The sequence below is a fragment of the Gobio gobio genome, assembly GCF_949357685.1.
Source record: "Gobio gobio genome assembly, chromosome: 10".
Lineage (NCBI taxonomy): Eukaryota > Metazoa > Chordata > Actinopteri > Cypriniformes > Gobionidae > Gobio > Gobio gobio.
In genome coordinates, this window is record NC_137116.1 from 8,896,852 (window position 1) to 8,917,131 (window position 20,280).

Consider the following 20,280-nt stretch of genomic DNA (forward strand, 5'->3'; position numbering starts at 1 on the left):
ACTCAGTCACTCAGTCACACTCACTCACTCACACACACACACACTCAGTCACTCACTCACACACACACACTCACAAACACACACACACTGTTCATTTATATGTAGGCTACTTTCAACATTGTAACAATACAAAGCTGGTTGAAAAAGTGCACACTCATCCTTTAAATGTATAACGAAGAGTACGGCTGGGTAAAAATATCAACTTTCTATTTAATTTGCTATTTTCATTTGAATGATCCCTATACTGATTCCTAAAATCCCAAGATAGATATTTTACGCTGTGCCAAATGACTCTTAAGAACCAGATCTTTCTAATGAATAAAACTTGCACTGATTCCCCAAACAAATGACTCTCATGAGCCGGTTCTTTTAACGAACAGTTCAAAAAGACTGGGACATTGTATTACAGTGTCATTAAACTGCAGTGAGCGTTCAGAGTCGAGCAGAGAGCAGTGTGATAAACTGATGAATGTGTGTGTGTGTGTGTGTGTGTGTGTGTGTGTGTGTGTGTGTGTGTGTGTGTGTGTGTGTGTGTGTGTGTGTGTGTGTGTTAGGAGCTGTAATCCCCGCATAGGAGACATCCTGCAGAAGTTGGCGCCGTTCCTGAAGATGTACGGCGAGTATGTGAAGAACTTCGACCGGGCGATGGAGCTGGTCAACACGTGGACACAACGCTCGACCAACTTCAAGAGTGTGGTGCAGAAAATCCAGGTCAGATCCAGACGCTCTGATTAACTCATGTGTGTGTGTGTGTGTGTGATGGCAGGTGTGTGATTAACTCTGTGTGTGTGTGTGTGTGCAGAAGCAGGACGTGTGTGGGAACCTGACGCTGCAGCATCACATGCTGGAGCCGGTGCAGAGGATTCCCCGATACGAGCTCCTGCTGAAGGACTACCTGAAGAAACTGCCGGACGGAGCCGCAGACCGCAGAGACGCAGAGAGTGAGTGACAGCACTAATAAAAACACTTCTGTCAACTGAAATAAAGCTGAAATATAAATATTATATTTAGAATAGGGCTGGGCAAATTCTAGCGCGGCCGTTCTTAAAGTGACAGGAGCACTGATGATGCCTGTCATTAATGTTCATCAAAGAACAACAGTAACAGAGAAAGTTGTAGCTTTAATGATGATTAATCTATATTTCATTTATTATTTATGCAGTTAAGAAAGGTGTTTGATAAACATTTCTGTATATGTCTAACAGGGAAGGCCATGGGTAAATATAACATTTATTATAATGGGTTTATGTAAAGATTGTTTTAAGTTCACTTAAATTAAAAGTAGTTTTTTTACAGACTAATAAATGTTGAAATTGGGAGCTTTCAATTATACTGTAATGTAACGTCATTAATGTTTCATAGAGACATCAGTATCAGTGATTCTGGCCTTCATTCATAAAAAGATGCCATTACAAAACATATTTCAAATATACTGTCTTTAAATTGTTTCTACATTAATTTGGAGAGTAACTGAAATTATTACAATATCAAAATATTAAAAACGTAAAATATTAAAAACTTGCGATTAGTCACGATTAATTTTTTTGGATTAATTAGTTACTCTTTTTTTTTATCGATTCCCAGCACTGATTTAGAACTATTATATAGAAATGAACTGAAATAAGTTGTTACAAAACAAAACACAAGGAAAATATATAATGAAACGATTAAATACACAATGAAAGGTTGCAGTCAGTAAATACAAGTACAAATAAAAAATGATTAGGAGAAATGTATTTATTTATAAAAAATATTCAAAATTACAGTAAAAACAGTGAAATATTACTCCAGTGTAAAACAGATGTTTTACCCAACCACCCAGAGCACCTTAGCAACCTCCTAGCTAGACCCTAGCAACCACCCAGGATACCTTAGCAACCGCCTAGCAACCACCCAGAACACAGTGGAAACTGTAACATTCAAAATTAGAGTAAAACAGTGAAATATTACTCCAGTGTAAAGGAGCTGTCTTCTATGTGAATATATTGTATAGTGTAATTTATTCCTGTGATCAAAGCTGAATTTACTTTTTTTAGGATCCTTTGATGACAAAAAAGTTAAAGAAGGTCAGCATTTATTTAAAATAGAAATCTTTTGTAACAATATACACCACCGTTCAAAAGGGTCAGTCATTTTTTCTTTTAAAAGGAAAACTTTTATTCAGCAAGGATGTGTTAAATTGATAAGAAAGGACAGTAAAGACTTATATTGTTAGAAAAAAATTCTATTTGGAATTAATGCTGTTCTTTTGAACAATTTATTCATCAAAGATTCCTGGAAAAAGTATCACAGATTATAAAAATATTACTGTTTCCAACATTGATAATAAATCATCATATCAGAATGATTTCTGAAGGATCATGTGACACGCCGTCCTTCGGATGAGACGTTAAACCGAGGTCCTGACTCTCTGTGGTCATTAAAAATCCCAGGATGTCCTTCGGATAAAGAGTAGGGGTGTAACCCCGGCATTCTGGCCAAATTTGCCCATTGGCCCTCTCCATCATGGCCTCCTAATCATCCCCATATTCAGATTGGCTTCATCACTCGGCCTCCTCTCCACCAATCAGCTGGTGTGTGGTGGGCGTTCTGGTGCAATATGGCTGCCGTCACATCATCCAGGTGGGTTGTGCAAATCGGTGGTGGTTGAGGAGAGACCCCCCCCCCCCCCCCCCCCTTCCATGTAAAGCTCTTTGAGTACCCAGAGAAGTGCTATATAAATGTAACAAATTATTTTGCTGAAAATTCAGCTTTGATCACAGAAATAAATTACACTTTACTATATATTCACATAGAGAACAGCTGTTTTACATTGGAGTAATATTTCACTGTTTTTACTGTATTTTTCATCAAATAAATGCAGGCTTGATGGTTCTTGATAGAACATTAAATATGCACAGTACAATACAGTGTATATATATAATTAAAGCATTTTAGGGATGTTCATTTCAGGGTTGTTTTATTGACCAACAACCATCATTAACCATTAACCAACAAAATTGTGTTCAATTAGAATTAAATTAGAATGGATAAGTGTCTATGACCCATTAAAAATACCAAACTAGTTAGTTCAGTTTTACATGTGCAAAAAGCTGCATAACCAGCAGAACATGAGGATTCAGACATCGTCACATCACACACCTGCAGCGCTTCTGTGAACGCAAGGAAACAGAATAAAACAATATAAAATACATGCAAAATATATTTCACTTAAATACAAATAACACGCTCCACAAACTTCACGGTAAGGAAACCGAAACGGCAGAAAAACATAGCGCATGTTTAGTTTTTGTTGTGAGTGTACACCCTTTCCCTTTACAGTTTGGAATGATGTCTTGCGTTCATCTGACCATGAATGACTGAGTATTTTAAGTTGTTTCCGCTGTTATGATGTGACAAAATCCTGATTTGTGTCGTGGAAGTCTCACTACAGTCCAGACAGTGATGAGTAACAAATCAACAATTCCTTAATGTTTTATTTTAAGCAATCAGGAATCTTTAGGCCCCATCGTGGTTAAGTAACTGTCCCTTACATGTGTTTTATTGAACTAAATACATCTTCAGCAGCTGAAACCCATGCGCAGGTTACTTTTATTCCTGAACAAGTCCGCACCCGAGTCAATAACACCCTAGCAACCTCCCAGAAAACCTTAGCAACCACCCAGAACACCTTAGCAACGGCCTAGAAACACAGAGTGCCGAGTTTTGCCACTGCAAGCACCACTCACATTCTTCAGGAAATGTACCTTCATGTGAATCGCGCCACAGTTCGAGTGCTCCTCCAGGTAGTCTCGGGTTCGGTACCTCAGTGTGCACCCGGTCCGCTTGACAGCTTTCACTTTAGCAATTTTCCATGCGAGCCGTGCCCCGTTCTGAACTAAACTGCCTGTGTGAAAGCACCCCATGTGGCGTTTACTAGAGTCATAGTTGCCGTAATGATCAGCTAATTACTTCTGGCCACATCCGTTGAACTGTTGTAAGCGCTTGCTTTGTAATGCGCTTGTATACGCTTGTATTGTAATATACGCTTCCATTATAATATAGAGTCCATTATAGTAAATGACGTCTCAAAAGTAGACTGATACCACGCTCTATTTCTGATGTACGTGCTCGCGCTGCTTCTGTGCAAACAGGGTTATTTCAAGGCTGTGGTACTTCACATCCTCCTATAATTCTTCTTCTTGTAAATCATTTATATATGCTTGCATTTTATTGTCCTTTATTTGTCCTTTTATTGATTGTTTGCAACATTCCATGACATACTTAATAATTTCATTATATATTTATCTAACCTGTTAACTGTCAGCTCTTTTTGAAAATCAATGGTTGTAATTCACGGATGCTTTGTAATAAAAGTTTGGTCTCTTTTTAAAAGATTATTACAGAAGTTTATATTATATAAAACATATACAAAATTGCTATCAAGTTTTTTTCCAAATTTGAATTTGAAAAATTGAGCTGATAAAAGGTTCTCACAGGATTCATTTTGAGTGTTTAATCTTTTGAATGATTCCTAATTCATAATTATTACTAAAATATTTGACAGGGTTTTGCCTGTTAATCCTTCCATATTCACTATATTTGTCTGTTTTTATGCATCACTGGGAGTTTGAGCATCTGAGACAACATTGATGTTTAAATGAGTTATAATTTGTAAATGTTTGAACGGATCATTTTTAAATAATGTTTTATTAAAAAAGGTGATTTCATAAAGGTTTATAGTTCAGATATAAACACTGATGTATACAGTAGAGATCAAAATAGAGTAAATCACCTTTAGAAAGTGACTTTATGCTTCAAATAAAGATCATTGTATCGTTACACCAGTAGATGGCGACAAGAGACTGTTAAAATGTGTCATTGAATCATTCACTCAAGAGATTCGTTCAAAAACGCTGATTCATCCAGTAATGAAACAAGTGAAGTCTTTATGAGTGAGTCATTGAATCATTAATTCAAGAGATTTGTTCAAAAATGCTGATTCCATCTGTGTTTGTGTCTGTCAGATGCTCTGGAGTTGATATCCACCGCTGCAAACCACTCCAATGCCGCCATCAGGAAAATGGTTAGAGCTCTTCCTTTATTTCATCTCATAGACAGGATGTGCTATTTCCATTTCCTGTCTGTGTGAGTGAGATGGGTCTCCTGGGTAGAATTGCGCTATATCACTCTCACTTCTCTATCTGTCTCTTTCTAATGCTGCCATGCTGCCAATCACAGTTCTTCTTTTCATTTATTGAGTTTGTGAATGCAAATCTTTACAAATGACTACACTGTCCCTTTGTGTGTTTGTGTGTGTGGGGGTGTGTGTGTGTGTGTGTGTGTGTGTGTGTGTGTGTGTGTGTGTGTGTGTGTGTGTGTGTGTGCAGGAGAAGATGCACAAGCTGTTGGAGGTGTATGAGCGGTTGGGCGGAGAGGAGGACATTGTTAATCCAGCGAATGAATTCATTAAAGAAGGTCACATAAAGAAGATGTCGGCTAAGAACGGCACAGCACAGGACCGGTACCTCTATCTGGTGCGTCTGTTCGCTCGGTTAAGGCTTTTTAGCAGTTATCAATGTCTCAAAGTTGTTCTTGCATCAAGTGTTATCATGGTTTGAGACTTGTTGAAATTAAACAAGAACGGTTGGCTCACCTGAAAATGAAGTTGATGATGCTCTTTTCTCATACTGTGAAATAGAGCTGCACTATTAATCGTGAAATGATGCCGATCTGGATTCAAACACCTGCAATCTTAAGGCTGCAACATACTCCGCAAGAACAGAGAAAAAAGTTCTCGCTCCCAGGGCTGCGAGAACAAAATTACGTCATTTTGTTCTCGGAGCCTTGGTTTGGGAGTTCTCGCAGCTCGTTCTCGACACATCGTCTGAGCAGAACTTTTTTCTTGTGGGTGTCCGAGAACTATTGTGTGATTGGTCAGAATTTTAAAGTGAGCGGGGTTAATGCGGAGAAATGGAGTTGTTCGGCACCTGCTTTTCTCGTGAAGTATGGAATGTCCTGGCCAGAACGAACTTTGTTCTTGTTCTTGCCCCCTCGAGAAAACGAACAAATTTTTTTGTTCTTGCAGAGTATGTTCCCAGCTTTATTCCTAAATAACAGTGATTCTGCTCTGTCTATTAAACCTTTGATGAGTCCGATCACAGCGAACATTCAGATCTGTGTTCTGATCCAGAGAGAGACGTCGTCATGTTTAGATATGAAACGGCTTCACAAACACACAGGATCATTTTTTCTGTCTTACAATCATTCAGATTATCACAGAAGTACTGGACAAAAGTTTATAGTTCAGATATAAACACTGAAGTCTACAGTAGAGATCAAAATAGAGTGAATCACCTTTAAAAAGAAACTTGAGGCTTCAAATTTTATGTTTGTCATTGAATCATTCACTCAAGAGATTCGTTCAAAACGTTGATTCATCCAGTAATGAAACAAGTGCAGTCTTTATGAGTGAGTCATTGAATCATACATTCAAGAGATTTGTTCAAAAAACGCTGATTCATCCAGTAATGAAACAAGTGAAGTCTTTATGGGTGAGTCATTGAATCTTTCAAGAGATTCATTCAAAAACACTGATTCATCCAGTAATGAAACAAGTGAAGTCTTTATGAGTGAGTCATTGAATCATTCAAGAGATTCATTCAAAAACGCTGTTTCATCCAGCAATGAAACAAGTGAAGTTTTATGAGTGAGTCATTGAATCATTCATTCAAGAGATTCATTCAAAAACACTGATACAAGCAGTAATCAAACATGTGAAGTCTTTATGAGTGAGTCATTGAATCATTAATTAAAGAGCTTTGTTCAAAAACACTGATTCACCTAGTAATGAAGTCTTTATGAATGAGTCATTGAATCATTCACTCAAGAGATTTGTTCAAAAACACTGATTAATCCAGTAATGAAGTCTTTATGAGTGAGTCATTGAATCATTCAAGAGATTCATTCAAAAACGCTGATTCATCTAGGAATGAAACAAGTGAAGTCTTTATAAGTGAGTCATTGAATCATTCATTCAAGAGATTTGTTCAAAAACGCAGATTCATCCAGTAATGAAAAAAGTGAAGTCTTTATGAGTGAGTCATTGAATCATTCATTCAAGATATTCATTCAGAAACGTTGATTAATCCAGTAATGAAACAAGTGAAGTCTTTATGAGTGAGTCATTGAATTATTCAAGAGATTCATTCAAAAACGCTGATTCATCCAGTAATGAAACAAGTAAAGTCTTTATAAGCGAGTCATTGAATCATTCATTCAAGAGATTCATTTAAAAACACTGATTCATCCAGTAATGAAACACATTAAGTCTTTATGAGTGAGTCAATCAATCATCACAAACCAGTTTTTTTATAATTAAAATGAATAAAATATTTGTTTAAATAGGCTGCGTCAAGTCATCTGGTAAACGTATGACTCTAATGTTCTGCAGAAGAAAGAATCTGCTCTTTTATTACTGCTTAACACATGTATTAGATGATGAATATACAGAACGATGATGTTGATGATAATGTTTCTGTGTTGACAGTTCAATAACATGGTGCTGTACTGTGTGCCCAAGCTGAGGCTGATGGGACAGAAGTTCAGCGTCCGGGAGCGGATCGACATCGCCGGGATGGAGGTGCGACTTCAGCCGTTCGTTCAGATGCATGTTCATATTCATGTCTTCATCTTATCATATGCTTGATTTCCTCACATTGCTTCAAGGTTCAGGGAAACGTCAAGCAGAACGTCCCTCACGCGTTCACCATCATCGGCAAACAGCGCTCGCTCGAGCTGCAGGCCAGGTGAGCGAGCCGCACTCTTCAGCATCATGACAGTGGCTCAGTGTTCAGTCTCATGGTGTTTTAGCGGATGTAGTTTAAAGAGCACCTATCATGGAATTTTGAAATGTACCTTTCATGTAGTGTGTAACATAGATCTAAGTGAACAAAAACATCCTGCATAGTTTGAAATATGACAGTGCACCGTATATATAGTTATTTTCTATCAAAAGTAAGAGTCGACTCGGAGTCATTTTTAAGAATCGTTAGAAGACCGAAGCTTTTTCTCTGACTAGATGACGTCAACTTGTCAAGTTATTTGAATACGATACGCCCACTTATTGCGCTCCAAGACGCCAGTGAAAACTAGAAAACATCATGGCGACGAGACACTGTGTTCTGAAGTGCGAGTCAAAAGCAAACTTTTTTCATCTGCCCAAGGATGAGCATTTGAAGACTAAGTGGCTTGAAGACAAACCATACATCGTCGCGATTGTGTGTTTATTAGTCTTCAAATGTCTCTATTTGCATGTTTCGCGATCTCAGGAAGCTTTTATTATGGACTTCTATTATGGCACATGGTATCTTCTTCGTCTGTGTGTACCATATATGGACTGCATGTGCACAGAGCGCCCTCCGGCTGCCAGTATGAATTGAAAACAACACATAAGACACTCAATCGCTCATGATTAGGCTATATCTGCGCATTTTGAGGAAGTATTGAATAAAAAATACTCCTCTGTTTAGAAATTTGACACAGACATATGAGAATCTATCAATATTTCTCCTCATCTGCACACTTTTGAACTAAAAGCCCATGTTGATTTGGGATGTTGATTTGTCGCGAGTCTTCGTGAGGAGAATAGAGGAGTTTTTTTTTTAATGAGATCAGCTGAGGCTCATATTACAATCAAACGGTACCGACGCGATTTTCATATTCATAACTCCTGACACATATTAACAAATTACTGTCACTATAAGACTATGAGAATAAAACGGAGGTAAAAAATGGAAGCTTGACTCTTAGATCTTTTAAATGATGTATAGATTGACATGGTAATTACTTACATCTGACAGTCATTTGAGCTAATTTAAACAAATAAAGCTTGAGGACGAATGCGCCCTCAATCCGGTTAAGAGGTTCCGAAAACCATTTATGGTGATGTGCGTTCCGTTTCCGAAAATATCTGCACAGACTATACCAATCACAACTGACTGGGTCATCGGACCAATCACCGCAGATTAGCGTCACGTAAAGGCGGGGTTTTGAAAAGTGAATCACTAAAGGAATCATTTGAGAATCGCTGTCAAAACAGGTAAAAATAAATGCATATTATAAGAAAACTAAAGTCTTTTTTGTCATTGCATGCATGCAAAACTGTTGTTGGGGACTTCTAAAACAATATTTGGAACATTTTAAATGCCATAATAGGTGCTCTTTAACCTGTTCACTGTCACCTCGCTTTTTGATCATAGAGCTGAACTTAAACGATTGTAATTCATGAATGTTTGGAATCTGAGAGCCATTTTAAACATCTTAAGACTGAAACTCACTTGTGAAGACACAATCTTTAGTAAACTTCATGGCCAAATGCAAAGTGTGTGAACTGTGAATGTGTTTTTGTCTCAGGACGGCCGAGGAGAAGGAGGACTGGATAAAAGTGAGTTATTCTCTTTACACAAATGTTAAACTTCAGTGAAAGACAGGCACATTAGCATGCTTTTAAAGTATATTATTTTCATATTTCAAGTAGGGAATGTGTTTTTATGGTTTTAGTTAACTATGATAACCCTGCATTTAACCCGTTTAACTCTTTCCCCGCCAGCGTTTAAAAAAAAAAGTTGCCAGCCACTGCCAGGGTTTTTGATCATTTTCACAAAAATGTAATGGCCCATAGGATATTTTGTTGTATGAATATCTGAGCATGCAATACATCAAGCGAAAGAGCAGACCCTCTGCTTTAAATTTACTTTATGTAATACTATATATATATATATCTTTAATATTATATATAAATGTAACACATTTTTTCTTAAATATATACATGCATGAGTGTTTATTCATATTTACATAATAATTATACACAGTACACACACATATATTATGTAAACTAACTTTTATTTTGGATGCGATTAATCGATTTAACAGCACTAATTTAAACATTTTTAATAGCAAATTTGTTATGATAAAGTTGCAATTTAGTATTTATATAATTTTATATAAATATATTAACTTTAAATCATTGGCCATTGTGTGTATGTGTGTGTGTGTGTGTGTGTGTGTGTCTGTGTGTGTGTGTGTGTGTTTCGCCCTGACGCTCTGAGACTACACTCATTTATGATGTGTGTGTGTGTCTGTGTGTGTTTCGCCCTGACTCTCTGAGACAACACTCATTTATGATAGTGTGTGTGTGTCTGTGTGTGTTTCGCCCTGATGCTCTGAGACTACACTCATTTATGATGTGTGTGTGTGTGTGTGTTTCGCCTGACGCTCTGAGACGACACTCATTTATGAAGTGTGTGTGTGTGTGTTTCGCCTGACGCTCTGAGACGACACTCATTTATGAAGTGTGTGTGTGTGTGTGTGTGTGTGTGTGTGTGTGTGTGTGTGTGTGTGTGTGTGTGTGTGTGTCTGTGTGTGTTTCACCCTGACGCACTGAGACGACACTCATTTATGATGGTGTGTGTGTGTCTGTGTGTGTTTCGCCCTGACGCTCTGAGACGACACTCATTTATGATGTGTGTGTGTGTGTGTGTGTGTGTTTCGCCTGACGCTCTGAGACGACACTCATTTATGAAGTGTGTGTGTGTGTGTGTGTCTGTGTGTGTTTTGCCAATCGCACTGAGACGACACTCATTTATGATTTGTGTGTGTCTGTGTGTGTTTTGCCTAACGCACTGAGACGACACTCATTTATGATGTGTGCGTGTGTGTGTGTGTGTGTGTGTGTGTGTGTGTGTGTGTTTCGCCTGACGCTCTGAGACTACACTCATTTATGATGTGTGTGCGTGTGTGTCTGTGTGTGTTTCGCCCTGAGACTATACTCATTTATGATGTGTGTGTGTTTCGCCTGACGCTCTGAGACGACACTCATTTATGATGTGTGTGTGTGTGTGTGTGTTTTGCCTGACGCTCTGAGACGACACTCATTTATGATGTGTGTGTGTCCATGTGCGTTTCGCCTGACGCTCTGAGACGACACTCATTTATGATGTGTGTGTGTGTGGTGTGTGTGTGTGTCCGAGTGTGTGTGTGTGTGTGTGTGTGTGTACTTGTCTACCTATCTAACAGGGGACCTTGGTGTCGTAACACACTCACTAACAGGGGACCTCTGAGCCAAGAGGGGACATTTTTCAGGTCCCCTGTTGGTCATGCTTTAAATCATGTTAAAATCAAGTAAAAACACTAAAAAAACGCTCTGGTGATTTTTTTTACTTTTGACAAAGTGGGGACCTACAAGTGTGTGTGTTTAAATAATGTGAAAATTAAGTATAAACACTCTGGTAATTTTTTAAAAACTTATGACCAAGTGGGGACCTAAGTGTGTGTGTGTGTTTAAGGTCATACTCAGCAGCTCCCCTGTAGGCTGGAGCAGGAACTGTAAGGGCTCTTAAACACACGTCGTTCACACACACTCCTCTATTGTTTGAATGGCCTGCTGTCCCAGAGAGACTCTGCTGTTTAACAGGCTGCTTACTAAAGGAACAAGCATTACATCTCTTTACTAGATACCCTGACTAGTTTCAAACTTTGCATTACTTTACAATTAAATTCTACACAGAATCCAAGAAAAAAGGATTTAAAAATCTAAACAACCAGAATGTAATTAGAAGTTTTGTTTTTGTATTTTTTATTTTAACATATTTTAATGACAGTAGCCTATATTCATTGAACATTATTTAATTTATCAAAATAAACAGAAAATAGTACAAACTTTACTATTCTTTTAAACAAGTGTTAAGACACTATTATTAAAAAAAAAAACATTTTAGCTCAAGTATTTGTATGAATAATGTGTGACTTTTGCCCCATGTAAAATGGGGTGTAAAAGGCCCACCTTACCACCTTATACATTTATGAGTTTTTTTAAACAAACCACTTTTGATTTATTTATGATTTACACAATGACTCGGTCCCCTGTTAGATAGTAAATCACGACACCAGTGTGTTTGCGTTGTCATTTCTTGCCATCTCAAACACACTGTGGAGATTTAGAGTTTTTATAGCAATAACCGAGTTTTAAGAGTTAAATCAAGCAGAAAAAAATATCTAATGTATTAATTGCAGATCCTCTTTGAATAATGATTATGTTAAACACAATGACTCGGTCCCCTGTTAGATAGTAAATCACGACACCAGTGTGTTTGCGTTGTCATTTCTTGCCATAAACACACTGTGAAGATTTAGAGTTTTTATAGCAATAACTGAGTTTTAAGAGTTAAATCAAGCAGAAATAGTTCTCTAATGTATTAATTGCAGATCCTCTTTGAATAATGATAATGTTAAACACAATGACTCGGTCCCCTGTTAGATAGTAAATCACGACACCAGTGTGTTTGCTTTGTCATTTCTTCATCTCAAACACACTGTAGATATTCACTGTATATATTGAGATAACTCAATTATATGGCGACTTGCATTAAAATGTTTATCCGTCTCAATAAAATTATGTGAACTGAATGACTTTTAACATTGACACTTTAGTTGTTTAACCAACTGATGATTTGCAACTCAGCAATCAACACACAACTGAGTTTTGACCTCTAAAATCTTATTATAGTGTATTGTTATGGTAAGTATTGGTCTTTTATGTTTTAAATCAAGCAGAAATCACTCTTTAAGGAAACAATTGCAGGTCACACTTTATACAGTGAACATGATTTCCTTAAATTGACTTAAGTCCCCTGTTGGATGGTAAAACACAACGCCTGTTTGATTGCTTTGCCATTTCTTGCCATCACAAACACACTGTAGAGATTTTGAAGGTCAGAACTAAATGTTATGGTGACTTGCATGAAACTGTTCATCCGTCTCAATTAAATTATGCAAACTGAACGTCTTTTAACATTGACACTTTAGTTGAAGATTTTCAACTCAACAATCAACACACAACTGAGTTTTGACCTCCAAAATCATTATACAGTGTATATTAAATTTAAATGAAAAATATAAATTTTCTTTACAAAACAAGTTTGACTCTCTACTGCTTATTCATTATTGTTTATGTTACATGGTCCATGTTTACATTACAGTATAAAATTGTTCCTAAGTTTTCCCCTTTTATATAGATGGTAATGACTAAATATCCTTGCACACCGAAATTTTCACACGTAAAAAAAAAGATCAAGCACGTTTACACACAGCCTCTGAAACTTTCCTTCGTCATAAAAAAAATCTGATCAGGTTCAGTTTTCTGCATTTTTCGCATCCATAGCAAGCATTTTAAGAGGGGTTTCAAATTTCTGTGTTATTCATTTTTGTGTTAAAATTTTGAACATAAGTTGAACAGTTTAAAAAAGAAAGTGTGAACGTTCAAATTAGCCTTTATAGTTCATAAAGTTTTGCTGGCGTTTGTATCTAATTGAGAAAAGAATGAATGTAAATTGAAAGATGTCGTCATTGAACACATTTTGTGCCAAAGCAAATAAATGATCCACAGTTTAGCCACATAGGCTGATGTGATCCCTGAGTGAAGAGTTTTGAAAAAGTGATGAGTATTCAGAAATGTGTCCTAGCAGATGTTTAAAAAACCCTGTAATATCACTATTAGTAAGGGATCACTGTATAATATCAGTCTTTAAATCTGAGTTATTTAAAGTGAACCTAAAGTATACTTGCAATAGTGTGATTTTAGCACAATTAAATATACTTAATGGATGTTTCGCAAAAGCGTTGTTTAGTGATATTGCGTCCTTGTGTTCCTGCTCTACGTCATCATCAACTGTCGAAGTTCAATTACAATACTCAAGAACACATGTACAGAGGATGCACAAAAGTACCCGGATGTTATAAGATATACAAGTATATGAAAACAATGTCTACAATAATATTAAATAAATGTTTTAATAGGTTATGTTTGTGGTTATTTTGTGTTAGCCTCTATATAATATGCTGGGATGGTTAGTTGAGCAACAAGTTCACACATCTCAATTTCTGTTCTGTGTCCTCACAAACTTCTGAGCTCGTTCTTTCAAGATCACATAGCAAGACTGGTCTCCACGAAAACACAAGTCCCTTCTTTGCATTCCCAGAATTGCGAAACAGCCATCATTAAGAAATGTGCATTGTGCAATAAAGGAGTACTCCAAGAATAATTATAATATTTATACCAGTAAGTCTCATGCAGGTCACTAGGGTTTACAATATTTTATGCTTTAATACTATCAAAAAAAATTGTTACGGCCATTTCACACTGAACGCGTCAAAGTGAGGTGAATCGTTGATGAATGGAGGTTTAACACCGAACGCCACTCAAACCATCATCGAGGACTTGCTATGATTATATAATAGACAGATATGCATTATTTCTAGTGATTTATGATTATGTAATATAATTGACCGATCCAGAGCGAATGCGATCTCTGACTCATAACTAGGGATGAAACGATTACCGGTTTCACGATAAACCACGATAAAATTTAGTGACGGTTAGTAATATCGTATAAAATTTTATTATCATTAAAACCGCGTGTGATTATCACGGTTGTGAAAACTCGCGGTAAATCCTGTGTAGTCAGCGTCAGTCAGGCGCAGCACCGCTGTTTTCTGAATGATAAGAAATGGCAGAAGGCAGTGACAGCACTTCTGGGGATTGTTCAGCCTCTAAAAGGACCAAATCTGAGGTGTGGTCATATTTTGGCTTTTACAAAAGTCCTGAGGGAAACTTAATCTAAGATGGTCACCCTGTCTGCAGAACATGCCAGAAGAAAGTCACTGTAATAGGGGAAACACTTCAAAACTACGAACGTCAAGTGGACTTTGACCTCAATACCAAAACTACGTCTGGGAAATAATAACGTGAAGCGAACGAACAAATTTAGTCAAGACTAACATTTAAGGAATAATAATCAGGGCTTGACAACAACCGCCATTTGCGGGTGTAACGTTATTTCGGCTGCACACTAGTCACTCTGGCTGTTGAACTTATAATAGTCTTCTCAAAAGCCATCTGTTATAATCGCGTTGCGCATTATAACCACTCACACGTGTTTCTATTGAGTTTATGAATGCAATGTCTCATAATCAGAGGCGTTCAGATTAGCCGGAGTTTCATTCAGAGCGTGCACCGCTCTTACTCGCTGAAATCTACACTAAAAGCAGAGATAAACGTGCGATGTATGCAGGAGATTCATTCATCATATAGTGGTTGTACTGTTTTTGTTCTATTTCAGCAGCGAAAATGGTTTTAAAAACACAGCAGAACCGCAGCGCATCTGACATGACTGGCATAACGCTGGCGAATTTAGGGACCGTCTCTAAAGTTACATGGTAACGTTACACGTTTCAAACTTCAGCATTTGAAGAGAATGACAGTCATAAAACTGACTGTAAAGTGATCATCTAGGTGTCAGGTATGATGCACACATTTTGATATTTAATAAAATAAACTGTCAAATCATATGGAAATATGGATATGCATTATTTCACTTGGATACTGTTTGGGCTCTAACACAAAATATGCTAGATTTAAATGCATCATTGCTGAACACTGTAAATATATTCTCAAGCAATATTCTCATCAGAGATAATATTAGAGATTATATTTACGACGAATTATTATTATTTATGCGTTATGCGTTGCTATTGACGACGGCCATTAAGGAAGGAAATCCCACTGAATCTAGCTTAAAAAAGTGCATAGAGCTGCTTTATTTATTTGTTGTTTGTTGATTTTCAAATATAAAACTTGTTGAAATGTTTTAAGTGTGTGCATCAGTTCTTTTTGAACACTTTCATCTCGTTTGAACAAAACCGTGATAATATTGATAACCGTGATACTTTGGGTCACTATAATCGTGATGTTAAATTTCCATACCGTTTCATCCCTACTCATAACACTCACACACGTGGAAGAAAACGGTCAGTTCTCTTCTGATAGCATATAATTCAGTGGAAAAAGAAGTAAACTTGAGAATTACATATGGCATATCTTGCTTTATTATGCTGAGATTGATCGAGATTGACACATCCCCCAAACCCTATTTACATATGAATACAGGAAAGGCCAAAGCCATTGTCTCACAGGTGAGGAATAGGCCTTACAGAGCTGGTACACCCATGTCACAGAAACAAACTTCTCAAACAAACTAGAGAAAACGCTGCGATTTACCTGGGAAAATTAAAGCAATGTACACTTTTTCCAATCCCTACGACACATTTTTCAATACTTGGGTCACTTTTTTAAAACTCTTCACACACTTCTCCAAAATGAATTTCAGCTTGGCACAGCAGTTATTTTAATGTTCAAAATGCACTAAAACTACCAAAAAGGATTCTGAGGATTCAAAGGAATCACCCAACAAACACACTTTTTCAATCATAAAACACAGACCTAAAACACATGATCATTACACAATGTTTTCTTTTGTAAAATTTTCTTTTCAAAACAAGACTTACACTATTATTCACTGCAGTTTATGTTACATGGTCCTTGGTCCAGTACAGTATAACATTATTCCTAAATGTTTCCCTTTTGAATGGATGGCAATGCAATTTAAAAACTAACACCAGCTAAATCTATTTGTTTTGATAGTATTTTATATTTTAGATTCAAAATACAACCCCAAATCAGAAAAAGTTGTGACAGTATGGAAAACGCAAAAAAAAAAAAAAAAAAAAAAAAAGAGGTGATTTCTAAATTTACTTTGACTTGTATTTTATTGCAGACAATATGAAAATATTTCATGTTTTGTCTGGTCAACTTCATGTCATTTGTAAATATGCATCCTTTCCTGTCATTCAGACCTGCAACACATTTCAAAAAAAGCTGGGACAGTAAAGCATTTACCACCTTGTAATGTTGCCATTCCTTTTCACAACACTTAAAAGACGTTTAGGGACTGAAGACACCAAGTGATGAAGTGTTTCAGGTGTAATTTTGTCTTAAGGTGGGCAACAGTACGGGGTCTTCGTTCACACATTCTCTATTGGAGACAGGTCGGGACTGAGGCAGGCCAGTCAAGTACCCGAACCCTCTTCCTCCGCAGCCAGGACTTTGTAATGTGTGCAGAATGTGGTTTTGCATTGTCTTGTTGAAATATGCATGGACGTCCCTGGAAAAGATGTCTTCTTGAAGGCAGCATATTATGCTCCAAAATCTCTATGTACTTTTCAGCATTAATGGAGCCTTCACAGGACCTTTCTTGGATGCTGCTTTTGTAGTAAATCATAATTACAATCACCTGTTGACATCACCTGTTTCAAATCACATCATTATTTAACCATTTTACCTCATTACTAGCCCTAAATTGCTCCTGTCCCAGCTTTTTTTGAAATGTGTCAGAATTGCAGGTCTGAATGACAGGAAAGGATGCATATTTACAAATGACATGAAGTTGACCAGAGAAAACATGAAATATTTTGTGTTCATATTGTCTGCAATGAAATACAAGTCAAAGTAAATTTAGAAATCACTTCTTTTTTTGTATTTGCGTTTTCCATACTGTCCCAACTTTTTCTGATTTGGGGTTGTATATTTCAATATGGTATTACTGTCTAAATGTAGCAAATTTCTATTATTTTTTTAGTTTTGTGTTAAATTTTGAACATAAGTTTAACAGTTTTGAAAAGAGAATGTAAAAATGTTCAAATTGGCCTGTATAGTACATAAACTCCTAACTTCTAAAAAAATACTTCATGTGTGTATTTAGCCTAGTGTAGATCAGTTTGCTTACACATCCCCCAAACCCTATTTACATATGAAAACAGGAAAGGCCAAAGCCATTGTCTCACAGGTGAGGAATAGGCCTTACCGAGCTGTTACACCCATGTCACAGAAACAAACTTCTCAAACAAACTAGAGAAAACACTGCGATTTACCTGGGAAAATTAAAGCAATGTACACTTTTTCCAATCCCTACGACACATTTTTCAATACTTGGGTCACTTTTTTAAAACTCTTCACACACTTCTCCAAAATGAATTTCAGCTTGGCACAGCAGTTATTTTAATGTTCAAAATGCACTAAAACTACCAAAAAGGATTCTGAGGATTCAAAGGAATCACCCAACAAACACACTTTTTAAATCATAAAACACAGACCTAAAACACATGATCATTACACAATGTTTTCTTTTGTAAAATTTTCTTTTCAAAACAAGATGTAACTACAGAAATTAATTACAGATGTAATTACATGCAGGTATATTTAAAAATGTAAGTACAATGTAAAGACATGTATGTAAACAATAAGTGCATTGTATCAAATGGATAATTAAAATGTTAGTACATAGTAGTTAAGGCCACCTTATATAAAGTGGGTCCCTTTGGATTTTAATATAATTCCTGCAGAAATGAGTTGATCATCGTTCAGACTTGAATGTGTTTGATCAGTTCTGAAAGCAGTGTGTTAGCATTCAAAGAATGTGCTAAAAATATATAGTTTTGCAGATAGTTAGGTACGAATAACAAAAGTGTTCGTGGATTTTGGAAAATGTGGTCATTGAATGCATTTTGTGTGAAAGCAATGAAAAATGATTCACAGTTTTTAACATATCAATTTAGTATTGGCCAATGCAATAAAAAAAAAAACGTAAAGCGATATGCAGAAAGCTGTGGGGCTAAACACCAAGAAAATATCACTTCTAATAAGATGAAAATATATTTAATTTAATTTAATTTAATTTTTAAAACAATTTAAAACATGTCAACAGTTTTTTTTTTTTTTTTTTTTACATTTGCTGGGACACATTTCTCAATTCTCATCACTCTTTCACTGTTCACTTTTTGTCTTCACTCAGTGAATGTGGACAACTAAGACCCCGTACTGTTGCCCACCTTAAGACAAAATTACACCTGAAACACTTCATCACTTGGTGTCTTCAGTCCCTAAACGTCTTTTAAGTGTTGTGAAAAGGAATGGCAACATTACAAGGTGGTAAATGCTTTACTGTCCCAACTTTTTTTTAAATGTGTTGCAGGTCTGAATGACAGGAAAGGATGCATATTTACAAATGACATGAAGTTGACCAGACAAAACATGAAATATTTTGTGTTCATATTGTCTGCAATAAAATACAAGTCAAAGTACATTTAGAAATCACCTCTCTTTTTTTTTTTTTTTTTTTTTTTTGCGTTTTCCATACTGTCACAACTTTTTCTGATTTGGGGTTGTATTTTGAATCTAAAATATAAAATACTATCAAAACAAATAGATTTAGTTGGTGTTAGTTTTTAAATTGCATTGCCATCCATTCAAAAGGGAAACATTTAGGAATAATGTTATACTGTACTGGACCAAGGACCATGTAACATAAACTGCAGTGAATTATAGTGTAAGTCTTGTTTTGAAAAGAAAATTTTACAAAAGAAAACATTGTGTAATGATCATGTGTTTTAGGTCTGTGTTTTATGATTGAAAAAGTGTGTTTGTTGGGTGATTCCTTTGAATCCTCAGAATCCTTTTTGGTAGTTTTAGTGCATTTTGAACATTAAAATAACTGCTGTGCCAAGCTGAAATTCATTTTGGAGAAGTGTGTGAAGAGTTTTAAAAAAGTGACCCAAGTATTGAAAAATGTGTCGTAGGGATTGGAAAAAGTGTACATTGCTTTAATTTTCCCAGGTAAATCGCAGCGTTTTCTCTAGTTTGTTTGAGAAGTTTGTTTCTGTGACATGGGTGTACCAGCTCTGTAAGGCCTATTCCTCACCTGTGAGACAATGGCTTTGGCCTTTCCTGTATTCATATGTAAATAGGGTTTGGGGGATGTGTCAATCTCGATCAATCTCAGCATAATAAAGCAAGATATGCCATATGTAATTCTCAAGTTTACTTCTTTTTCCACTGAATTATATGCTATCAGAAGAGAACTGTCCGTTCACTTTCAATAACTCAGATTTAAAGACTGATATTATACAGTGATCCCTTACTAATAGTGATATTACAGGGTTTTTTAAACATCTGCTAGGACACATTTCTGAATACTCATCACTTTTTCAAAACTCTTCACTCAGGGATCACATCAGCCTATGTGGCTAAACTGTGGATCATTTATTTGCTTTGGCACAAAATGTGTTCAATGACGACATCTTTCAATTTACATTCATTCTTTTCTCAATTAGATACAAACGCCAGCAAAACTTTATGAACTATAAAGGCTAATTTGAACGTTCACACTTTCTTTTTTAAACTGTTCAACTTATGTTCAAAATTTTGACACAAAAATGAATAACACAGAAATTTGAAACCTCTCTCAAAATGCTTGCTATGGATGCGAAAAATGCAGAAAACTGAACCTGATCAGATTTTTTTTATGACGAAGGAAAGTTTCAGAGGCTGTGTGTAAACGTGCTTGATCTTTT

At 36.3% G+C, this 20,280-nt stretch overlaps 2 protein-coding genes across 9 annotated transcripts in view; one reads left to right on the forward strand and one right to left on the reverse strand.

Moving 5' to 3' along the window:
• Positions 1-20,280, reverse strand: part of LOC307132267 (interleukin-17 receptor E) — a 517,506-nt gene that overhangs the window by 157,047 nt on the left and 340,179 nt on the right. The gene's annotated exons all lie outside the window — the stretch shown is intronic.
• Positions 1-20,280, forward strand: part of fgd (faciogenital dysplasia) — a 103,867-nt gene that overhangs the window by 73,293 nt on the left and 10,294 nt on the right. For all 8 annotated transcript variants that reach the window (XM_079826448.1, XM_079826450.1, XM_079826454.1 and 5 more), the window contains 7 exons: positions 555-711; positions 803-941; positions 5,007-5,065; positions 5,370-5,516; positions 7,529-7,621; positions 7,708-7,787; positions 9,394-9,424. In XM_079826448.1, the coding sequence (XP_079682574.1) occupies positions 555-711; positions 803-941; positions 5,007-5,065; positions 5,370-5,516; positions 7,529-7,621; positions 7,708-7,787; positions 9,394-9,424 (706 nt within the window). The remainder of the gene's footprint in view (positions 1-554; positions 712-802; positions 942-5,006; positions 5,066-5,369; positions 5,517-7,528; positions 7,622-7,707; positions 7,788-9,393; positions 9,425-20,280) is intronic.